Source organism: Erpetoichthys calabaricus, chromosome 11, assembly GCF_900747795.2.
Source record: "Erpetoichthys calabaricus chromosome 11, fErpCal1.3, whole genome shotgun sequence".
Lineage (NCBI taxonomy): Eukaryota > Metazoa > Chordata > Cladistia > Polypteriformes > Polypteridae > Erpetoichthys > Erpetoichthys calabaricus.
Window position 1 is genome coordinate 72,042,794 of NC_041404.2, and position 24,385 is coordinate 72,067,178.

Sequence of the window (24,385 nt, forward strand, 5' to 3'; positions counted from 1 at the left end):
GGATTCTCTGGCTGTCCGTTGCCAGAGAACCTGCATTTAAAACAAATATTGTGCTAGCAGAATACCCTAATAAGGTAGCGGCCCCGAACACGGAGTTTGAAACAACCCCCCACTACACGCAATACGAAGGTGATGAGTCTCGTCTCGTACTGGTTCGAGATGATGAAAAAGTCCAGAAAGAAGAATGGGCGTGCTCACATGATACAGAACCTCACAGAGATGTGGCCACCAGAGGACGCAGCGACGTTATGGACATACCTGATGGGTCCTGCGGAAACCAGAGCCGAGATCGACGTAGTGAGAGAAGGGTGGTTAAGGCAACAAAAGAGCAGTGAAGGGATGACTGTACTGGAGCCTGAAACAAGCCATCGTACATTGGAGGTATGTGTCGCAAAACAAAGCCCGAGACGCAAGGAACTGTGTTTTCTTCTTTTACAGAAGCCGAGCGGTTCGGGATAACATATGAGATAGACACATGTCTCATACCTTGGCAAGATGGCCGCGAAGACGAGGAGTCTGTAGATGTACAGCTGGAGATCCTATTCGTGGAGGACGATCACGTGGACCATCCTGGTGCAGGCTGGGACAGACGTAAGCAAAATACAAAGTCACCTGACCAGGAAGGGACCTGTTTATTCGCCGACACACGTCGCGTGACCTCGTGCAGTGGATGCCGGGACGGAGAAGGTCAATTGCGGTCCGTCAGTGAGGTCGTCTTGTCCCGGACAAATCCGAACTCCTTGAAGGGGAAGGGGGAGGCGAGTGAAGTGAATATAAATAAAGACAAAGTGGGGCGGGATGTGACTGAATGGTCTGTCGTTAAAGTAAAAATGGCAGATCACAGTTGGCTCGGAGTAGCCAGCCGTCCCTCTAAAGACTCCAACTCCCGAGAGCCTTTGCGCAACCCAGCAGAACACGTGCAAGGAGTAGACGTGCTCATTGGCTCCCGGCCGGCAGGTAAGGCGAAGGCGGAAGCAGACTTACCTCCGGCCGAATTAAATAACATTGTGGACATGCGGGATCTCGAGAAGTTGCTCGAGCCCGCAAATCGTTTCTTGCAGGGATTACAGGAACTGAAGGAACGCGTGGAGGAGCTGGGAGCTACAGCCGAGGCGCTGCTGAAAGGACTAATAGAATTCCTACGGCGACTGGGTCGAGAAGCTCCGCTGATGATCGATGCGGGAATACAGGTGAGTCTGTCCCGTATTACACAATTTAAAGGGACACAGTGCGATCTGGCCCCGCGGTTAATAAGTAGCGGGTGCCAAAGCGCTGTGTGCCTGACAGTAGAGCGTGGTATGGTGACTGAGTGGTTGGGGGAAGGACTGATCGAACCGGGACAGCGGTACGAGACGGCTTCCCGGAACGATACGGACCTCAAGACCCTGACCCGTGTGATGAGAGAGTTGTCGCTAGTAACTGGAGGGGCGGAGGAAGCGCCGATCGAACTGGTACAGCTGAAAAGTGCTGTTACCCGGAGCGATGCGGTGCTGATGACGCCGCATCCTAAGAAGCGAAGGATAACGGGTGTGCAGACAGCAAAGAGGCTCTCTTTTCCCAATAGAGAGACTCAAGCGGTGCACAAGCCCCAGAAATCCCCAAAACAAAACGTGGGTCTCCTGACAGGATGGAGAAACGGGCTGAGAGCAGCGAGGCGGCCGCAAAACCTCCCTTGGCGGAGGAAAGGGCGGAGTTAACAGAATTCCCGAGATGTTTCCGGTCTCGGGGAGAAAGACAACTGGGAGGACAACGGCGTTGTTACAACTGTCATCAGCCGGGCCACGTTTGGTGAAGTTGTCCTCAGAGGACAGGGGAACGGAGGAACAACCGCTACACCGTTCCCCCTAGGTTCTCTGGGGGGCCTAGACAACACGGCTGAGGCCCGACTGACGCATCCTCCTGGAGGAGGATGTCCCTCGCGGGGTTGGACGCTCTGCCCCAGTTGTCGTCGCTAAGGGGGGGGGGGAATTGTGATGGATGGCCGGCTTCATATTCCGGCCCTCACCCCCAGGCCGCCAGGAGGAGCTCTCCCGGCAGCATGGACGGGCCCCGAATTCCAGCAGGGCCTCATGGACTATGTAGTTTTTATGCACAGCCCTGCTGGATACCTTGGGGACCACTGGGAGTCGCTATAGGGAGGCCCGTGGACTCATATATGCCCTATAACCCGGAAGTGCGTCATAATCCAATGACAGGAAGAAACGACGTACTTCCGGGGTGAAGATAAGGACTGTTTACCCTGACCCGGAAGGAATAAGGACTTGTGGGTAATGGAACGGAAACACCTCCGGGTCAGGGGGTATAAAGGACTCTGGGAAAGCCCAGACATTGAACTGAGCTGGGAGGTAGGGTGGCGAAGTGTCTGGGAGAGGAGGAGAGTGTATTATTGTTGATTGATTAGTATATGAGTAGTGTGGAGTGAGGGTGCTTGGTGCACTGTATTGTAAGAAAATAAAGAAGTCTTGGACTTTCACCTGGTGTTTGGAGTGGTACCTGAGGGTTCAAGAGGTGGATCAGAACCTCATCTGCTACAACATGTAATACTTTTTATTTACTTACATTATTTTTTCATCTGCCACAAGTCTGTCCAAGCCTCTATACTGCCCAAAACATTCTGAAATGATTCAATGGATTCCAGATTATTTGCCAATCCACTAAATCTTGCAAATTTAACCAGCTTGTTACTTATATTCCTATTTAAATCAATTAGATTTATTAAAAAAGGCAGCAGCCCTAGCACTGACCCTTGTGGAACACCACTCCTAACATCAGCCAGTTCTGATAAGGTCCCTTGCACCATCAGCCTCTGCTTCCTGTGTATGAACCAATTCTGCACCCACCTATAAACATCACCATGAATTCCCACTTCTTTTAGTTTGATACCCAACCTCTCACGTGGCACCTTATCAAATGCTTTCTGAAAGCCAAGATAAATAATATCACATGCTCCACTTTGATCATATCCTTTTGTTATTTCCTTATAGTACTAGGGTGTTGTACTATGTTAGCCATTATTGATGTAATGAGAAGTCAAGCAAAATGACACCTTTTATTGGCTAACTAAAAAGATTACAATATCCAAGCTTTCGAGGCAAATCAGGCCCCTTCTTCATCTTGCCTAAAGAAGGGGCCTGATTTGCCTCAAAAGCTTGCATATTGTAATCTTTTTAGTTAGCCAGTAAAAGGTGTCATTTTGCTTGACTTCTCATTACTTCCTCACTCTTCTGAACCCATGCTTACTGTTCAGAAAAACTCCTGCACTTGCCATGTGCTGCTCAATCTTATCCTTACTAATCCCTTCCATTAATTTTCCTGTGATGCATAGCTTACTGTCCTATTGTTGCTTGGATCTGCTTGGTCACCCTTTTTATATAATGGGATAATATTTGCCATTTTTCAGTCCTTTGGAATCTCCCTGAGTGTGCAGTGACTTCCTAAAAATATGTGTCAAGGTTTTATACATGTACTCTGTAGCCTCCTTAAGAAATCAAGGGTAAAGATTATCTGGTACAGGTGATTTGCCTGATTTGAGCCTATTTAATCTGAGCAGTACTTCTCCCTCTACAATTTCTAAAACACTCAGAAATTCCTTAGTAGTCATATTTACCACTGGGAGGTTATCCACTTCCTCACTTGTGAAGACCTTAGAAAAATGCAAGTTTAGAGCTTTCGCTATGTCACTGTCTTTTTCTTTTAATTCCCCTTTACTATTCCTGATGCAATTAATTTTCCCCCTTGACTATTCTTTTACTGCTACAATACTGAATGAATCTCTGAGGGTTGTCTTTTGACTTAGCTGCTATATTCCTCTCCATCTTTTAGCCTCCCTAATATCCTTCTTAATGGTTGCCCTCATGTTCTTGTACGCCCTACAATTCACTTTGGAGTTATTAGTCTTATATGCCTTATAAAGCTGTTTTTTTCCTTTGCAGCTTCTTTTTAATTCATTATTAACCCACTACAGAGTTTTTTAAAATTTCCTATTAATTCCAAATTTAGGTATGTACCTGTCCTGTATTACATGTAAAACATTTTTAAACCTGTTCCACTGCTCCACACTTGAGAGCTTATCCCAGTCTATCCTCCTTAGACTTCGCTGCTTCTGCTCAAAATTTGCCCTACCTGTGCTTCAATTCCCCTAATGATTGAGTCCCCAACTATCACTACCCCTCTCTTTCTAGGAACTGGTTTTGAGGTGCCCCGTTGGGGCTCCTCATCGCTGCCTACCACCTCAGAAGCATCAGGGAGACTGCCCAGCTCTGCAAGGATCTGAAAACGGTTTGACACTTCCAGTTCTGGAAACCATGCTTGAAACCAGGCCTCTGTAGCTGTAAAGTAGTGGTGTTAAACAGTGAATCAACTCTAACATTAATATGTTATAAAATATTTTTTCCAATGTTAAATGATTTCAAACTTTAAAATATTGGTATATGCTTTAAATTAAACAGGCTTCATTTGAAATCTAAACAAAAGTTGCAAGCTTCTTTTGGAACATTAATTTGTTTTAAAAGACTAGATTTTTGCCTATCAGCTCTTTGATTTGACTTTCAAAAAAACATTTAGTTTATTACTGCAAACAATACCCTAATATGAAAAAATTTATAAGGCAGTTAGTTTTTTAAATGTAAAAACTTGACAGTACATTACTCATATTGATTACATAATAATAATGATGGTAATAATAATATCATACAAGTTCTATTACTATACTAATAATAATGTCCATTTACACAGAGAAAGAAATAAAAGAAATTGTTATTAAGATGAACACTGAGAACAGATGCATGCTCATAAATGTAGTTGTTACTTCTGAAGTGAGGCATGTGGTACCTTCTCCTGTGGGGGCTCATGTCCATAGATTGATCATGGCTTTACAGAATGAATGTATTTATAAGGAAGACTGCTACTATTACTACTATTAATAATAATAATAATAATAGTAAAGACAGAGTGGTGGTGCAGTGTCTGGCATTACTGTATCAAAGAGTTCTGAATTTCAACACTAACTTTTTCTGTTCCATAGTTGTGGGAGTTGAAGTCTACCCTGGCAATTTGGAGTGTGTCACATATGAGCATTGAAGGACCTCTTCACAGGCTCAGTCAAGGTATGTAATAACTCACCGAGATGAGAGGGGGCACTGCCGCTAACATTGTCATCCTCTTCTTTTTCCCACAGTGTCAAGCATCTGCCCAGTGAAGGCATTTAATCCTGCCCCTTCCAGTCCAGTTGCCATAAAATCCTGGGTGTACCCGAAGGAAGTGTCAGTACTGGCCAGAGCTGTGTTTGTTTGTGAAATCTCCACTGACAGGACACACGCTTATGAGTGTTATTTTTGTTAGTTTCATTTTATTTTGCTGTCTCCAGACAATAAAAGGGATGACTTGGTTGGCACCACAAAATTTCAACGCTGCATCCAGGCTTGTCATTCCTGCACCCAGCCACAAGTGCAAAATTTAAACATTTCCATTACATTACACACTGTGGCCTGTAGTTGTGTTGTAGAGCCTCAAACCCCTGATACAATTAGACCAAGAACAGTCATGGCATCAAAAAACCTTCAGGTCTCAATGTCACACATCTATAAATTCTCTTCTTTATCTTCTCCTTCCTTTACACTTCCACTCCTTCCCAGGCGGAACTGCCATAAAGTAATAATAATAATAAATAAACATTTTAGGAGTCCTCTCCTGGCAGCATGCTCTGGCAGCACCTGAAGAACAAAATAAGCCTGGCCACAAGGACTACATGTCCCGCACGTCCCTGTGGGTAACAAAGGGGAGCCACACCAGAGAGGCAGTGCCAAGTAGTGTATGGTTGCAATAGAAGGTAGTAACCTTTTTTAGGCAAAAAGGAATTGTCTGAAAGGTAATTCTCAGCAATCATTAGCCTTTATAGGGGGGAGCAGACCTTCAACAGTGTTGAACAGGTGGCTTTAACCCTTGGAGAACCGCCCACAAAATACATGGAACATCAGTAAAAAAATCTAAGCACACAGAAACTAAATAATAACTAAATTGAATAAAATGAACACAAAATACCTAAGATAAATGTAAGAGCAATTTGTTAGTTATTTAGGTTATGTTAAATTGATGGAAGTATTTTCTTAGTTATGTTAAAATGTTTGCCTATATATTAGTGCATAGCCTATGGGATGTTCAATTATAACCCCTCGAGCTAAATTAAAATGGAACATTCTAATTTTTTCTTGCCTGACTACAGATTAGTCCCAGTTTGTTATCTGCCTTGCAGTTGGTAAGGCATGGAGGGCAAACAGTTTCAAAACGTGACGTACCATAATGTGTAGTATTAATCCTTACGTACAGAACGTACTAAGTATATTAAGTAAAGCATAGAGAAATAACACAGCTTTTAAGTATAGAAAGGAACTGAAGTTCAACAAGAAAAAGCTTTTTGCCTTTTATCCTGCATGTGCACTGACATTTTTCTCTATTTTTGTGTGAACTGTTCTGCTTTTAATTTTCACTAAAACCTTTTAAAAATAAACATTATTGAAATGAGAAATTTCTTATGTACTCATTTGACTCTTGCCGGATTCTACATTACCAACTCAGTAGCTGCTCAGTTTTGGGAAGTTGGAAGAGACACAGCTATAATAGAAATAACTGAACAGAACAATATTATAATAAATGATGGGAAACAGTGAACAATAATGAAAAGTGAATAAAGAAGACAAAAAAAAACAATTTAAACATAAGCCAGGGAAGGAACCCTGGCTTGACCATAGCACAAATACATCCATCCAGCCATTATCCAACCCGCTATATCCTAACTACAGGGTCACGGGGGTCTGCTGGAGCCAAGCCCAGCCAACAACGGGCGCAAGGCAGGAAACAAACCCCGGACAGGGCACCAGCCCTCCGCAGGAAATAACACAAATACAGATTAGTTAAAATATGAGGCTCTTGTTCAGAAAGCGGACTCCACTTGGTTGTTTCACAACAGTTAAGATTAGGTATATAAGTAGGTTTCACATTTCTGTTATCATTTTAGGGCTAAAATACTGACTTAACATCAGGGACCTATTTTATTAACCTTAAGCATAGTGTTTGGGCGAGGGGAAGGCCGTCTCAAGTGGCGTCCGCTTTCTGAACAAGACCCAAATATGAAACAAAACAACACCAAAAGAACAAAATAGCATTGAGGTAATTATAGAATATAATGTTAAAAAAATTAAGTTTGGCCCTAAGCTAATTGACAAAAAAAGGTAACTGTGGGAAAAACAAACTTCATTTTTAGTTTTGGTGAGATAATATTAAGCTTTTTTTTATTAAAAATGATAAAAAGAACAGTAGGGGGATTCAAACAAAATGAACGGGTCAGTCCCATTTGGCAAACGTAACTGTTGGTTTTTATACATTAGCTTATGTTAGTCAACAGCAGTTCCTCCATATAAACCCCTCAGGCAAAACTGCACTATTACACTAAGCATCCATTTAATGTCAAAGTAAGAACTGAATCTGTAAAAGGTGAGTTTGTTTACAAGCTTTTAGGGTGTGTCTTTGAAAAGGACAATGAAAACTGGTAACATCAAAGCCACCCCAGGCAAGCACGTCACAGAGTTACAAAATGCATCTGAGCTTACTACACAGACTGTGGACAAACTACGTACCTCAACATTTTCGTCCGCATAACAAAGCACACTTACATTACATAGTTCAGAACAAGTTCCTGAGAGTGGTAGAGAGCTACCAACGTCTTCTTGTGTAGCACACTCCTTTGGCTTATAATCATAGCCTTATAACAATCTCATAAACTCAATACCATTTTTTACACCAAACATTGTAGCGTAGGCCTCTGAACAGTTTCTGAAAAAGCAAATGTCTGTCTTGCGTTCTGACTCTGAGGAAATAAAACATTGCAACAAATGAAGCAAGGACAGGTATCCGTTACAGCTCGAGTCTAACCCAAAATAATCCCAAAATAATAATTTAATGCAAAAAGATTTCGAATAAAATGGGATGCCTAAGCTTATTGAAAATGTAAAGCCTGTACAGACCAACAGGAATGGTTAAGCACTGAAGAAGCCTGGTTGTGAGAAAAGTCTGAGCAAATATTATACCATATTTGGTACATCATAGATGTATTCATAATCTTCATGGGGGAGAATAATGTGAAAGGTCTTTGCTGTTGAGGATGTTTGAGAAAAGTTATTTGTATGGGGTGTATTAGCAGTAGTAAAATTCAGGAATCTGAATGTAATGCATGAGATACTATCATCTTCTTCTCAGGCCAAATCATTCAGTTTAGGTGTGAGTCACAGTGAGAAGTTTGATCCCATGCTAGATGTCCTTCACGTGTCATAGCAGTTCCAGTGGTGAGGAATACTTGCAGAGGGCCCTTCAGCATTGTGCCAAGGTATCATTTTGTTGGTGCACTTAAATGTAGAGAAAGTCTCCTAGGCAGATGGAGTGGGCCAAAGAAGTTAAAGGAAGTGGTAATGCAGACTAAACCCGAAAGTAAACAGAACTGAGAGAACATGTTAAGGCAATACAGTAAGCATACACGTTTTTATTCAATCAATGTATATTTGTCTGTTTGCAGGTGAAAGGTGCGGCAACTGGCAGTTCCAAAGGTCATTTAATTAAAATTTCATAAGGGGAAAGTCTTGTTTTATGAGCGGGTGACATCCATTGCAAACTTGTTTCTTCACACATCTTGCCAAGATGATTTTTAATAGTGACATTAGCCCATAGTTGCAGTTCAACTGATCCAGCTGACTCAGGATGGTAAGAACAATTGGTAACATGATAAATTCTTAATGCTTTGCAGATGTCTTAAATAACTTTAGTTACAAAATGAGTCTCTCTGTCACTGATCAGCATACATGATATGCCAAACTGAGCTACTATGTCATTTAATAATATCTAGGATATCTGGTTGAATCAGCCTTTCAAAAGAGAAAATCCTCCACCCATTTAAAAATAAATCCACAATAACTAACATATATTCAAAACCATGTGCTTTAAATAATTGTGCAAAATCATTGTGTACATGAACAAAATGACCCCACGGGTTTTTAAAAACTCAAACCCAGCATGGTTTTATTTTACCAATGTTGTATTGCTGGCCAGTCTTACACTGAACAAATATTTTGCAGTAGCAGAAGTAAGAACTGAGTTTTCTTTATAAGAGAATGCACTCCCTTTTTGACACATGGGATGTTCTAGGAGAAATCTAGGCCAACTGAAGACACTTTGTGACTACAGTTCTGTCATCCATACAACACCATAAACCCTCTGTGTAAGGTGCACGTCGGGCTGCTACCCAAACCTGCAAAGGAGGGCATTGGAGTGCTAAGGGAATTGAGAATATAGCTTGTTTAGCATACAGATCTGATAAAGTATTTCTTTTGGTCACCATGCCATTGCCTTTAGTATGTACCTGATGTGTTATTACATCTTGTATAGATATAAACTGCAGAGTGTGCAATAGGAGAGCTACAGGAGGTCAAAAACCCACAATGCTTCCAAAGAGCTCCAAAACTGTGTGCTGCTTCAAAAGTCCAAAATAGCGGAAGCCAATATAAATATTAAAACGTGTGAGTACCATAATGGATGGACAGATGTTCCGAAGTGGATGGAGGATGATTCCTGGCCTGGCCAGGACGCAATAATGCAGAAAAATGTATAGATGGGATTCCCAACCAGTAAGGAGAAGATACACTTATCCAGCCAGAAAACCAACATAAAAGAAGGACCAGGAGAGACAACAATATTACTCTAGATAGAAGCATCACTGAGTTAGCATACCCACATGGACATCTGCAGGGAATGCTGGGACCTGTAGTCCAGTGAGGCAACCCTGCTGGATTCTGTAGGGGTTTACAGAATTAGTAATCTCTACTTTGTGAGACTTTTCCCCAACCTGGAAGTGTTTCTGTGTCATAGATAAAAGGATCTGCTCAACATCATCCAAGAAAGTTGGAGTTGGGAGGCATAGAACAAAACTTGCTTGGAAGAGGAGTAAGACATAGAAGGGGAAAAATCTTTATTGTGTGCTGTGCTGTGTTACACTGATGATTCTGGAAGGGCCTGTAAAGGTACTGGAAAGATTAAAATCACTGCATTTGAACCCATGACTGTGTCTATTTTAGTTGTTTCCATGGTTTGGGGCTATGTGACACCATGTATCTTTCACAAAGGGCTGATCCTTAACAAGAATACATGCCATAGTTAGAGAAAATAATTCAGTTTCTTGAGCTAAAGAAGTGTATGGAAGTTTAGTTTTTCCTAAACATTCTGTTTCTATACATATTATGTTATATTGGGGAATCTAGCAAGAGTATTTTGTTAGAGAGAGGTTGGGAGCATTCATTGATGTAGCACATTGCCACACCAACTACATGACGAACCACTTAGGTAACGGAGAAAAAAAAAGTCATAGTCAAAGCTCCAGAAATAAGTCACAAACTGGGAAGTACCTGCACCGTAATCAAAGCCAAAACTCAAAGTCAAAAAGGTCTTGCACTTGTCAAAACTAAAAAAAGAATTGTAAAAAGCAAAAGCATGAAGAACAAAAAAAATTTTTGGAATCTGCAAACTCGAAGAAGGATGTGACCTTTGAAAGTGACTTTTAACCACATTGAGTCAATAGTCAGAGGTAAAGAACCTCCAAGGGAACGCTCCAGGAAATGCCTGAGTTACATTAACAGCTGGTGAAAAAGATGGTACTGGTCGTAATTAAACAAAAAGGTTGTGATAACTGTAAAAGGAAAATAACAGAAGCAAAAATTAGGTTTAAATTAAAATGCCAGTTTTCAAAAATTGAGCAAAGGGAACGATTGGTTGGGAAGGAAGAAAAAAATTGAAATACAAGGTCTGTCCAGAAAGCATTCAGCCATGTAATTTAAAAATAGGTACATTTATTGAAGTAGACACAAGATACAAGAAACTTTGTACATAGGACAATGATGCCTCAGTCCCATTCAAAGTAGGCACCTTGGGACCTCACACAGTTCTCCTAGCATCTCTTCCACTGTTCAAAACACTCTGCAAAATCCTTTGTTGGAATCGCCATCAGCTGCCTCTTCGTATTTTCCTGAATCTCGTCAACAGTCTGAAATCTCTTCCCTTTCAAAGGTGATTTTAGTTTTGGAAAAAGCTAGAAATCGTAAGGTGCCAAATCTGTGCTGTAGGGGGGGCTGTAGGGGGGCTGACTCACTTGGGTGATTTGATGTTTCGCCACTCACTGCATCATCCTCGAAAGCCTTCTGAATCATCCGAATAGTTTTCGTGGGCGAACATTCAAGGTTAATGCAAAATTTGATGCAAATTCGTTGCTCTATTCAGTCATTTTGAATGTAATTGCCACAAAGTACACATGCTCACTAAACAATGTTCAACACCCACACTGACAAGTCCAATGAAGTCATCATTGTTCATACATGTGCATTCCTGTCCACTCTTCTTGGCTGCCAGGTTACATTGATGCCGTGCAAACTGTTCTTGTTATATTAACAATGGCTGGACCTTTTCCAGACAGACTTCATAAGTAGTCCAACATAATATATAGCACAGCCTGACTGGATTCTGTCATCAATAGAACAACTGGAAGAGCTGTCATCAAATAGCTCAAAGTCAGCATTTTGCAGTGGTGCTTCCTGGAGGTCTGAGGAAGTAGAGGCAAAGTGAGAAAACACTTGCTTACAGTCATGACACTCCTCATCCAGCTCTCCATCAAGTGGTGAGGGTAAAAGAATGGTAGGATTTAACTGGGATGAACACTGAACTTCAACATTAGGATTACCTAAAATTGTTAACTAGTATTTATTCAATCTGGAAGCTCTTAAGTGCTGAGTAGCTGCTTTAGTGAGGAGAGTGGCTATAACATGTAGAACTAGAAGTATGAAATTACACCCTAACAGTAGATGCTGTACTGCCTCTAAGGCCAGGTGCACTCCTGATGACTTCAGTCCAATCTCAGGCAGTTCAGGGTGCTTAAACCAAAACGTAATTCAAATATATTTGGATTCTGCTGCTCAACTTGCTTCTGACTTTGTCCCTTGGATTATATCAATGAATGGTTTACTACATGAGCAGGAAATACAACATAGTCTACCGACTATTACTAAAATATTTACTTATATATATAAAATCCTAAGCCTAAAATTGCAACGATTTTGTGCAACAATTTTATATGATGTTTTTATGTCACTTTTTGTTCACGCTTTAAATCAGGGCTTATTTTAAAACCTACATATATATGTTTGGTATCATTCCTTTCAGAATTTATCGAACTTTAATGTGATGTTGTTAGATTTTCAGATTCTTATTCCGTTTATAAATTATAAAGTAAAAAATATCAAGAACTCATGTCCCACGAGACAAGACTTAACCAAGAGTGCCAAGAGATTTAACCACACCCGGGGCCAGAAATAAAAGACAAAGAGTAGGACAGCTGCTGTACAGGCTTTTAAGTGTTTGAAGCTCCATGTGAGATGCAGATCATGCGGCACGGCAGCAGCAGCAAGCCAGCAGCTGATCGAGCAAAGAGGAGGTAAACAAAAACTATTTGCTTCCCATTGTATCACCATTTAAGAGGGGGTTTTGGAGGAGCGACCGCATCTCCATGGGGTGCGTTCAGCCCCTCTCTTCACAGCACGAGCAGCAGACTGGATGCAACTGGGGGTTGGGTGCAGAAGGCCCTGGGGGGGCTTGCCCCCCCTAATAAACTATAACAATGTAGTGGAACTGCTTATCAATGTTTTTAAAATGTTTACAAAGCAAGTTCAGGGTTACGTATTCTATGAAACATTCACCACCTACACCGCCCATTCCTGCTTCGGTCTACAGCTACTGTTTCTGGCGATCCGTAAGTTTTATAGTACTGACCAAAAGGATATCAGTCAATTAAATTCACAACAAATTCAGGGAACATTGCCAAAGAGAAATCCTAATTTCAAATAATTTATTCCTCTCCAACATTAGTACTCAGGGCACACAAAGGACACATTTTTGCAGGTTTTCTGGCACAATTGCCTTAATTTCTTCTATAGAAGAGTGTCATGATCACCTCCAGTTTGCACAATGTCACAACTGGTCCACAGAGGATATCAAATCTCTCTGTACCATCTTGGCACACCTGAAAATGAAAATGGTTATGTCAGACTCCTGTTTATAGAGTATAACTCATCATCTAACACCTTTTTACTCGAAAAGCTGATGATCAAACTCCTTCTGCCCAACATACATGTGGGGTTGGCACCATCACATCCACCACACTGACCCTCAAATTTAGATGTTCCGGTCAACCCAACCCACATGTCCTTGGGATATGAAAGATAAATGGGAGAATTGGAAAATCCCCATAGATACAGGGAGATCATGCAGTCACCACAAGAGAGAGATAGGGATGGGATTTGAAACCAGTTTACTGGATTTATGAAAATGCAGTGTTAAAGTGTGCCACCTATGGTGTAGCAATGGATTGGGTAGATTGTGCAAAGCACAATGGGCTACAAGCTTGGGGGGCCCACTCGGGGCCTTATAGATTTTAAAAAAAATTTTAATGACTTAAATCACTTGCACAGTTCATTGTGTTAATAATTCACAGTTTCAGTGGCATGTTTGCACCATCGCCAGGCAAGTCCAATCCAATCCATGTTGATATTATATATTCGGCAGGCCTACAATTTACACAAATTTAGACTTCAGGAGTTTGGAGGCTCTGAGCCTAATTGGAGGCACAACACAGCCTAGTCTGCCTCACAGAGACGCACACATTCCCAAATTTGGTAACCTTTGGTGTGCCATAGCGGACGTGAATGGAAGAAGTTTTGAAGGATGTCACAGGAATAATGTAAATATACATTATTATCATAAATAATTGTTACTTTGTACTTTGATTTGATGTCAACAGTTTTCAAAGTTCGAACTCATAAATGGTAAATCATAGCAATTCTGTTGTTAAGTTATGGTCCCCATTAGTCGGCAAACGCCGAATATTTGAACAATTTAAGGATTTTTATACTCTCACCATACGGTGCCATGTTGTCCAGTAGCAGTGAATCATTATAAGAGTGGTTCTGCTAAACGTAAGGCACACCTGCAACAGGAATTGAAAAACGCTAAGTTTACCAAGATTTCTACCTTTCTCAAAATTGAGCAAGGGCCATCGGTAGTAACTGAGAATGCTGATGCTGGTGAATCGTTGCAACAGCCACAAGTGGGTTATGCAGACAGTGCAGTGACTGAAATGGTTGCATCTACCGAGTCTGGAAGTAGCGATACAACAGCTTCAGATCAGGTGCTATCTGCTGAATCCGTTAAAAATGGAGAAACTACTAAAGAGAAGCAAGCAATATATTGTATATGACAAAGCAATTTCCTACCAACAAGGCAAATTTCTTGGAACCATTGACACCTCATTTTATGATATTCATTTTCCAAAACTTGTGTAAAACAAGTTGCTTGTGTAGTAGTATCCTGTCATCTGGTGTTGCCATTTTAATTTGTTGCAAATTGAAATTGCTTCATTTTATAGCACAGAACAGTTTCTACTTTCTAGCTTACGTTACATTTTAATCATCTTTCTTCAAAAAGTTGTCTTGGAAAAGTAAACGGGTCCACATTTTACATATATTTACAGTATATACTACTACTACTAACCACACCTCCCACATTCCATTCCCACAATTTATTTAATTTTGCTAACTTACAGATGCTGTAATAAAGCAATTAAAAAAGTAATTACAAATTCCATTTAGAGAACCGGCTTATTTGTCACCAGCGTGTGATCTGATAGTGTTGCAGTCGTGGACACAACTGCCCAGCCGGCCCCTAGAATCTATTTGAGAATGAATTACTAAAAGTTTTGCTATACAGGAGGGGCCCACCTCACGGTGCTGCATAGGGTCTTCAGCAAGCTAGCTATGCCACTGAGTGCCACCTTACTCTGGAATCTACTTGCAAAATATTTATAAAGGAAAATGGAAAGATACAGTGCTTTCAGAAAGTTTTCAGGCCCTTTTGTTTTCTGCACACTTTATTGTGTTGTAGGTTTAATTTTAAATTGACAAATTTGCAAGTCAATCAATCTACAGTCAAACTCACAATGGCAAAGTAAAAACATGTTTTTAGAAAGGTCTGCACATTTATTAAAAATCAAAAACTGAAATTTCTCATTCATATAGTCATTCAGACCCTTAATTCAGCAGGAATTACAGCTTTGAGTCTTCTTGGGTATGTCTCTACAAGCTTTGCAAACATGGATTTGGACAGTTTATCCCATTCATCCTGCCTGATCCTCTCAAACTCTATTAGATTAGATAGGAAACATCTGATTTCATTTTTAACATCCAGTCTTAAAGTTAAATATGTTAGGTTAACCAGTGATTCTAAATTGGCATACCTTGTAGGAATTTGAGATAGTGGGCCTCTTGATCGAATGTATCCTATTTTAGGGTTTGTCTCACACCCACTGCTACTAAGATATATGCCAGAGGTTTGTGAACCTGAATTGCATTAAGTGGGTATAAGAATCTTGAAGGCTATGTTACTTATGAATGTAAGTGCCAATTGTCCTGTACCATTCACCAGAGAGAAGAAGTGTAGTGAACAGAATGGTCTGTTGAGACGCACCTAATTCTTTATTATTTCCAAGTATGCTAAAAAGTAGATGTCTTCTATATTTAAAAGTCATATGTGTACAGGCATTTTTCCTCAAAGTTATTCCACCAAATTATAAAGATATGCATGGTAGTTTCATTGGCAACTACAAACTGGATTGCTATGAGTAAGTGTTGGTGTTTAAATGAATATGCTCTGCAATGGATTGTTACGGAGTTCTCATTTGGTGCCAAGACCCTTTGACCATGAATTGGAAAAAACACATTTGGATAATGAGTAAATGAATGAATATATATAATTGTAAAAATCAGTCATTGACAAATAGAGCACACTTGATTACCAAAGATTCTAACAGAAGTAAACGTATTTATGTTATTTCACAGCATGTTAAATTCATATATTCTGGATAAGGCACAAAAATATGAGAAGACTAATTAGGCAAAGTTTTTATTTAAAAGATGTATAGTGTCCTGGTTAAAGATAGTAACTGTGATGAAAAACATGCAAAAAGACCTTATGGTACAAGAAAGACCGTCTTGAATTTTAACCTTCAATTTAGACTTCCACAAAGTCAGTGCATATCTTTGAAAGCTTATACACATTAAAGTCACTATTATTTACTTTTTAATTGTTAAGTGTCACTAGCAAACTACTTTGATTTTTCAACTGACTGAACAGCCCAGGTTTGAGTACCAAGAAAAGCACTATATAAAAGTATAGAATTATTATTATAATTATTGTTATTGGGATGATGTATTTCTCATTTTTCTTTTAATACAGCTTACATTTCTACAAATGAGTTGAACTCAAGTTTCAGTGACAATCAGTGTGTGCACGAGAACTCACAAAGACTGACACAAAGAAATATTTTAACCCTGAAACTCAGTCAGTGGCTTAACAGTATTCTTAGAAAACCTAACGTCATTTCAGAGCAAATGAAAAAAGGGTGTGATAAGAAACCTCCCTTGGTGTTGAGTAACCAACATTCCTACTTGTCCTACCAGGAAAATAAAAATACATTTTCACGGAATCAAATGCGAAACACATCTTTCTTTCTCATATTTCTTTAAAATAAAAACATGTATCTAGAATGAAAATATCAAAAATTGTAAAAGTCGGTGTTCTCCACCATTAAGCAGTCAAAAAAAAACAAACACCTATTGTTGAGCAGTATGATCCCTTTCCAAAGACTGAAAGCATCTTCCATTCCAATTGAATGTTTTTTTTTGTCACCACATTCATTAACATATTTTGGAAATTTCTGCCATCATGACAAGTGTGATGGACAGCAAGCACTGGTGGACATCCTGGCCAGGATGGGGCATGGGTCCTTATCTGCATGGGAGGTCAGCCCTTCAGAGGCACAAAAAGGAGGGCAAAGAAATTTCTGCCTCAGCCAGGGGACAGGCAGAAGATATCAGTGTGGCAGTGGGTACATTGGCATCCCAGAAGGGATAGACTGAGGAACAACACCCAGGTGGGAGGCCAGAATGGTAGAAAGACAGGGAGGAGACAACCTGACAAGCCTCCCTGGTTGACGCGACTTGTGCAGACACCCGCAATGCATGTTGAGAACTGTTGTCTTGTAGGGCAGCCTTGGCAGGTTCCATGGGTGCCACCAAGAGGTACTGCAGGAATTCATAATTCTTACTTTGTGGGACTTACACTCGACCAGGAAGTGCTTCAGGCTATGGGCCTGGGATAAAATAAAAGAAGCTGCTCGACCTCATCCAGGCAAGTTGGAGTCAGATGGAAGAAGGACAATGCTCACCTGGAGGAGTGGAAGCAGAGAGAAAAAGAGAAGGAAACAAATATGAGTGTTTTGTTACTTCAAAGCCTTTTGTAAGCTACTTTATTGTAATAAAACTTGTATTTGAACCCTGGACTTTTGTCGTGGTGGTTGTGTCTGAAGTTTGTGGTGCTGCAACACCCTCTACTAGTCATAAAAGGTAGAGTGCCTTTACAATCTATCTATCTATCTATCTATCTATCTATCTATCTATCTATCTATCTATCTATCTATCTATCTATCTATCTATCTATCTATCTATCTATTAATCTATCCAATATGGCTTTTGTGAATTAAGCAATTACCTAATTAACTGACTGGTTAAGTCAAGACATGATTCCTGAAATCTAATCTATTTTAATACTTATGCATTAAGTAAACAATATAGTAAAGACACTTCATGCAGAATAGGTCATTCAATAGCTTTTAAACTTCTACAGACATTTTTCTATTTTGTTAAGTGCAAAGATTTTAACTGTTACTTTCCACAAATACCCAGCATCTATATAAGAGGAAAATATATGACTCAAGCTTGCTTGTTTTTTGAATACTTATAAATGCACAAACAAGTAAACAAATGAATGGATAAAGTGATCTGTGTTGTAAAGTTATTATGGTTATATGTAAAATAATTATCGATGGATTGCAGTTACTTACTGCAGGATCCTCCCTAAGCACTCTCATTGTTATTTCCCTCTTTCTCTGTTTTTTCTTCAGGAATTGGGGTCCCTTCCTCTGGTTCACTCAACATTTGCTCCACTTTACTGACTCTGCAGTCAGTTACAGTAACTCTGTCTATGACATGGTCCTCTCTCACAGTCACCTCTGAGGTCAGCAGCAGTCCTGCATTTGTTCCATGGACATTCAGCTACATACAGCCCCTGAGGTTTCTGATGTCCTTAAAGGGGCAGGCCTCCAAGGAAGAGACTGACTGACTAACTCTGTTCCCTTCATAAATGGTGTGCCTTTTAGTAGCCACAAGGTGTTATCTTTGCCTACCTCATTCCTTTATGAGAGGGTTGGGTATCCCTGTCCTCTTATGCCTTTAGTTGTACAAAGCTACATACCTACAATCGTCCCTTCTGTTCAAGCTACATGCTGCTGTTTATCAATGAGGTGTCACACTATCAAACTAGGCAGTTATGTAGGAAGTGATGGTACTTTCAGTGACTTCCCAATGCAACTAGAAGAGCACTGTCTAGAACCTGAGCTTATTTTATAAGAAACTTTTTATTTCATATTAGATTGTGAGTAATAGTGTTACCCAGAAATGTAAATAATACAGCCCTTTAGACAGTGACAGCTTATATAATTAGGTGTTAGCTAAAACAAACCAGATACTTAGTGTTTAATGCAAGACTGTTGAGAGCACATCAAGTTTCCAGCTCATTCACTTTCCTCCAGTATGACACATCCTCCCATTTGAGATCAGGCATCAGCAAACGTCATCAGTTATACAGAAGTTCCACAGAAAGAAGAGTTATTACTGAAGGGGAAGAAAAGTAGTTGAGATACATCACACCCCTCGTGCTCAGTGGAAGGATTTCTGATCGAGTCTCGCTCAGATGTACCATCTGCTGTCTTTTCCTGTCTTATTCTATATTTATGAATTTCCCCTTGGGATTAATAAAGTATCTATCTATCTATCTATCTATCTATCTATCTATCTATCTATCTATCTATCTATCTATCTATCTATCTATCTATCTATCTATCTATCTATCTTATTCTACAAAGTCAGATTGATTGACAATAGCCACCATCGTGTACTGTAGCATACTCAGCATCCAACCTTCCCGCGTCTGTTGATTTACACGTACAATAGTCTTATCGAAACTGCACGGAGTCACTTCTAGTCTTTCACGTCTGCGATGGAAATCCTCCGCGCCGCATGGTGGCGTCCGCGCGTCGTTACTAGGCACTTTTGTGTTGCTGTTGCGAGGCACTCTGGTTACAGGGATAAGGAGGTGTCTGTTGCGATAGTTTTGTTTTCTAGGGTGAGGTGGTGGGGTTGGTTTAACGATGCAGGAGCAATGAATAAGAAAGGAGCTGGAAGTGATAACGAGGAGAAGACAAAACGTTAAAGGAAAGAAGAAGGTAAAGGAAAGGAGGTGGGAGCGCCTGAGTACGGAAGCGGAGGTCAGTGCCAACATGGCAGGGAGCAGCCAGGTGAGCCACGTTGGTCTGGTAGAAGAGAAGACAGAGAGCCTCGGATCTCGCAGAAATGCGGAAGGTAAGCAAGGACTGGAAGAGTAGCACTGTGGATTTCAAAAGTACTTATCCATGTCTAGTTGAAAATGACTGCCAGGGAAGCTTTGGGCATGGCAGGTGCGTCTTGTCCGTAGTTGGTTCACCGAGTAGTAAAAAATATATTAATAAATAAACGCATACGTTCAGCACTAAAGGAAGTTAAATGTTAGTAATGGATACCTAGAAAATACGTTACATATAAGTTGTATTTATCTAGTAAAGATATGATGGTATGAACTAAAAAATATAATAGTAAAAACAGTGGCAAAAAGCAGCCACTCATAGTAAAGTACGAGGTGTTGCATCTTGGTATGTAATGTAAAGTAGGAACCTACATTTTAGCTAAATGCCATTGTATACCAATGCATATTATTCCCTGGTATTGTTTACTGTTAAAATAGGTAATGAATAAAGGATTTTGTAGGAGTCTCAGACTTCTTTATTCTGCAGGGCATATAATGTCTCATATTCTCAGTTCAAGCTAGAATACTTTTTTTATATGTGTGTTTTAAAGCAAGCTTAATCTGTGTATAAAATGTAAAGCTGAGGCTAAAAGTATATGTATTTGCATAACCAATTAAGACATAAAGCACAGTGGCATGCTAATGGTTAAATATATTTACTACGTTCTTGAGGAAACGTGTCATAAAGCCTGTGAAATTGTAGCAGCTTAGTGTTAGAAACTATCGATAAAATCAGTGATCAGTGCCTTCCATAATGTTTTGGGTAAGACACATTTTTCCTTGATTTACCTGTGAACTCTACAGTTTAAAACTACAAATTACACAATTTAGACATGATTAAAGTTCATATTGCAGATTTTTATTTATGGTTATTTGCATACATTTCAGTTAAACTATGTAGAAATGACAACATTTTTCATACATAGTCTTTCCATTTTAGGGCACAATAATGTTTTGGACAATATTGGCATTGGAGGCATTTGTGGTTACTCAGGTTTGTTTCATTGCTTCATTAGTGCAGGCCTAAGATACCTAGGCTTACATCTACCTTTTGGAGTCGGTACTTGCTGTTGTTCAACTTGAGGACAAGAGCTGTGCCAATTTAAGTCAAAGAAGCCATGAGGCTAAAAAACAAGAATAAAACCATTAAAGACATTGGCAAAACCTTAGGATTACGTGAATCAACTATCTGTAATATCATTAAGAAGAAAGAACGAACTGGTGAGCTCAGTAATCACAAAGGGACTAGTAGGCCAAAGAATATCGCCACTGCTGATGAGAGAAGCATCCTCATTCTGGTAAAGAAAAAGCTCAAACACCTGTCCAACAGATCAGAAACAGTCTTAGGTATGTGTCCGAGATGACAACCCGAAGAAGACTTCATCAACAGAAATACATAGGCCACACTGCAAGATATAAACCACAAATTAGCCACAAAAATAGTATGGCCAGATTACTTAGGTATGTGTCCGAGATGACAACCCGCAGAAGACTTCATCAACAGAAATACATAGGCCACACTGCAAGATATAAACCACAAGTTAGCCACAAAAATAGTATGGCCAGATTACAGTTTATGAAAAGGTACTTAAAAAGCCAGCAGAAATCTGGAAAAAGGTCTTATGAACAGTTGAGATAAAAATGAACCTGTATGACAAGAGTATACCACTTCGTTTGGGGGTGGGGTTTAAGGTTTAGACAAGTATGGCTGTCTAAGGTACTGGCATACTTCATTGACAATGAAACTGCTAAAGGCAGTTGCACTATGAAGTGTATAGAAACATCTGCCTAAGTTCCAGTAAATGCCTCCCAAAATCATTAGGGCTTTTCATCCTACAACAAGATAATGATCCCAAACCTACAGCTATGGCAACACAGGAGTTTTCCAAAGCTAAAAAAATAGAAAATTCTTGCATGATCAAACCAGTCACCCGATTGAAATCTAATTGAGCAGAACTTTCATATACTGAAGAGAAAGCTTACGGGAACGAGCACCTGAAACAAGCTGAGGATGGCTGCATTAGAGGCTTGGCAGTGCATTGTTTGTTTTGTAATTCTAAACTGTTAAGCAGAAGGGTAAATCAAGGAAAAATGTGTCTTTGTCCCAAACATTATAGAGGGCACTGTACATGTGATGAATCAGAATATAGTAAAGTATCAAAGATACAAGTCAGGTAGAATGACTCAGAACCCACCAAAGTGCTAATCTTTGTGGTGTAAATTTACCAGTTCAGTCCCTACTACTTGATCAAAGTGATCCTGAACTATTCCCTTAAGCTCTTTGTTCTCTAGATTATTAAAAATGTGTCTTTGCTTTGTACTTAGGGTGGTGTTTAGTATGGAATGTGTTTTATAAATTAAGGATTGGGTAGAAAGCATGAGGAAAATGTCAGCAGAATGTACCAGATGAAATGCCAGTTAAGTCATTTTTGACCTAGTCTTTGGAGTTAAGTACTGTAATATGGGGCTGGAAACTTCAGCGGCGTGGTAGGGCAACTCATGGACTTCACACAGAAATTTGTTTCCTTCACACCTTTATGAATTTTCAGAACTGCTGGGTGTCAAATGGTTACTGTTAAAGTTGTTACATGGATGTTCATAAAATGTTGTTGCATTATTAAATTTGTAGTGCTCATAAACATTTACTCAAATATAGTACATACTACAGGTCAAATCCCATTAAAGCAAATACCGAAGTAACAAAATTTTCAGAACAATGAATACTTTTTGTTGGCCTGGACAAACGTTCATACAACATCATGTTTGATGGATTCCATTTTAACAAAATATATTATATTTAAGTATAACAAATGTTTTTTTCCACCAGAAATGGCCACCGAAGATAATAATGTGATGAAAAAATACTTAATGCTGTGCCTATACTTTCAGCAAGTCTTGGGAGACTTGCAATAAGCTGTCTTTCTTGTTAGACCAAAAGAAAGTATTAGTCTGCTGCAAAATTTCCAGTCTTGGGCAGTCTCAGTGGGGCGTGACATCATACAGGTACAGCCGAAATCTGAGTCAGTGCTCCACTGAGCGTCCACGGGTGTCATTGTGTCGTGTGTGGATGCTGTACTGTTCAAGTTTCATAGCTTCTCAAAAGTTTTCTTTGTGATGATCAAAAAAATGAGAAACGGTGTCAGTTTACGCTGAAAAAAAAAAAGTTACATCTAGCATCTCATTTTCAAATACAATTTTTTGCAGCTTAAGAAGCACTATTTTTCATACAGGTATTGTCAAGCTTGGGTCACAGAGTTGACAGGAAGGCGAGTCCAGGTTTCCAAGGAAAACACAGGTACTTTGTTACTGTATAGATAAGGCAGGTACAGTCTCAAGACTTAATTCAAAATAGGAGCTGTTACTTCAGCACTTGAGCTCACGAGATAGGAACTGGGACATGGGGACAATAGTCTTGCTTTAGCTCCCATCTTCAGATTAGAAGAACACGAGTGGCTCAGAATCACCACAGTGGCAAACCAGGAGAATGCGAAGAAGAGCACATCAAAATCTGGTGTTAAATGTTCTGAACATCATGTGACAAGCGTGTTGCGTGGTAAGCCTGATCCTAGAGAGGACAATCAATTGCTTTGCGTTTGGTTTACTGTGTACCAAATGAGGCACAACAACCATGGAGCCATCCTTGCACTGCTGCCATTAGAGATGGCAAATCGGTGGTGACCTCAATCACAACAGAATACGTATTTTCCCCATTTTCTTTATAATTAAATTTCCGTTACAACAAAGTATTTTTATGGACCCATGAGTTTCGTTACAACAGGATTCCACCTGTATACTGTAAATGGATATCAGCCCATTCGTTAAGTGAACATGCTTTAGCCAGTGCTGTGTTGTAAGAATCATGTCAGCATCACTGGAAGCAAGGAAGAAACTTGGGTGAGCTACCAGTCCATGCAGGATGCTTTGGTGAATACACCAACATTCACTTATACCTAGACAGTTTTGATTCCCCACTCAATCTGACAGTGTTTCTTTAGACAACAGGAGTAATGTCATTTGAACATGATGGGAAACACAGCCAGCAATTAACATTTGGTTCACCTGCTGTTGATTACGAATAGAAATCTAGCAACTGATATTTTCCTGGAAAGAATTATAATGAAATATTTTCACCCATTACAAAAATTTTGTCTTGTGAGGAAAAATGATTAAATTGTTGTCTTAATGATTTGATGTCATGAACCTTGTAAATATAGTTTTCCTTCTAACTATGGTGTATCTTGCAGGAGAAGAGTATCATGTTGATGTATATGGTCAAACTCTGTTTTGTGCAATTAAGAGTCAAGTTTAAATTCAAGGTGAGATAAGGAATCGAAACCTGTTATGCATTGATGAGGCATCAGTCCTTCACAGGAAATTCTCACAGCCACACTTGTTTGTTGGCTAGTTTAGGTGTTGGAGCCCTACTGGCAACTCTAATCAATGTCCCAGATAAAAATCGATTGAGAAAAGTGTTGTCAATTAATTTTGTTATCAATTAGTTGCCTTGTTAAATATTATGTGTGTTACTTGATTGACTAATTGTAATGTTAATTATTTTTTGAAATATGGTAGAAACAGAGGGTCTATTTACAGTGGCGAGTCTAATTTCAAAAAGGATTGGAGTCACTTCAGCTTCACATGTGCTAAGAAATCCTTGTCTTGAAGATCTGTAAAAATGAGCTCACCTTGTACAGAAACAGAGCGGTAATATGAGAGCACCTAAAAAGAAAACACACTAAAGTAATGATTCTCTCTTTCTCACTTATGCCTAGGGCAAATCCAGCAGCACTCTGTG

At 39.8% G+C, this 24,385-nt stretch overlaps 1 protein-coding gene across 1 annotated transcript in view; it reads left to right on the top strand.

Moving 5' to 3' along the window:
* The first annotated feature begins 19,277 nt into the window (after positions 1-19,277).
* Positions 19,278-24,385, top strand: part of slc35a2 (solute carrier family 35 member 2) — a 55,835-nt gene continuing 50,727 nt past the window's right edge. Inside the window, exon 1 of the mRNA XM_028813339.2 lies at positions 19,278-19,610. Coding sequence (XP_028669172.1) covers positions 19,529-19,610 — 82 coding nt within the window. The 5' untranslated portion in view covers positions 19,278-19,528. The remainder of the gene's footprint in view (positions 19,611-24,385) is intronic.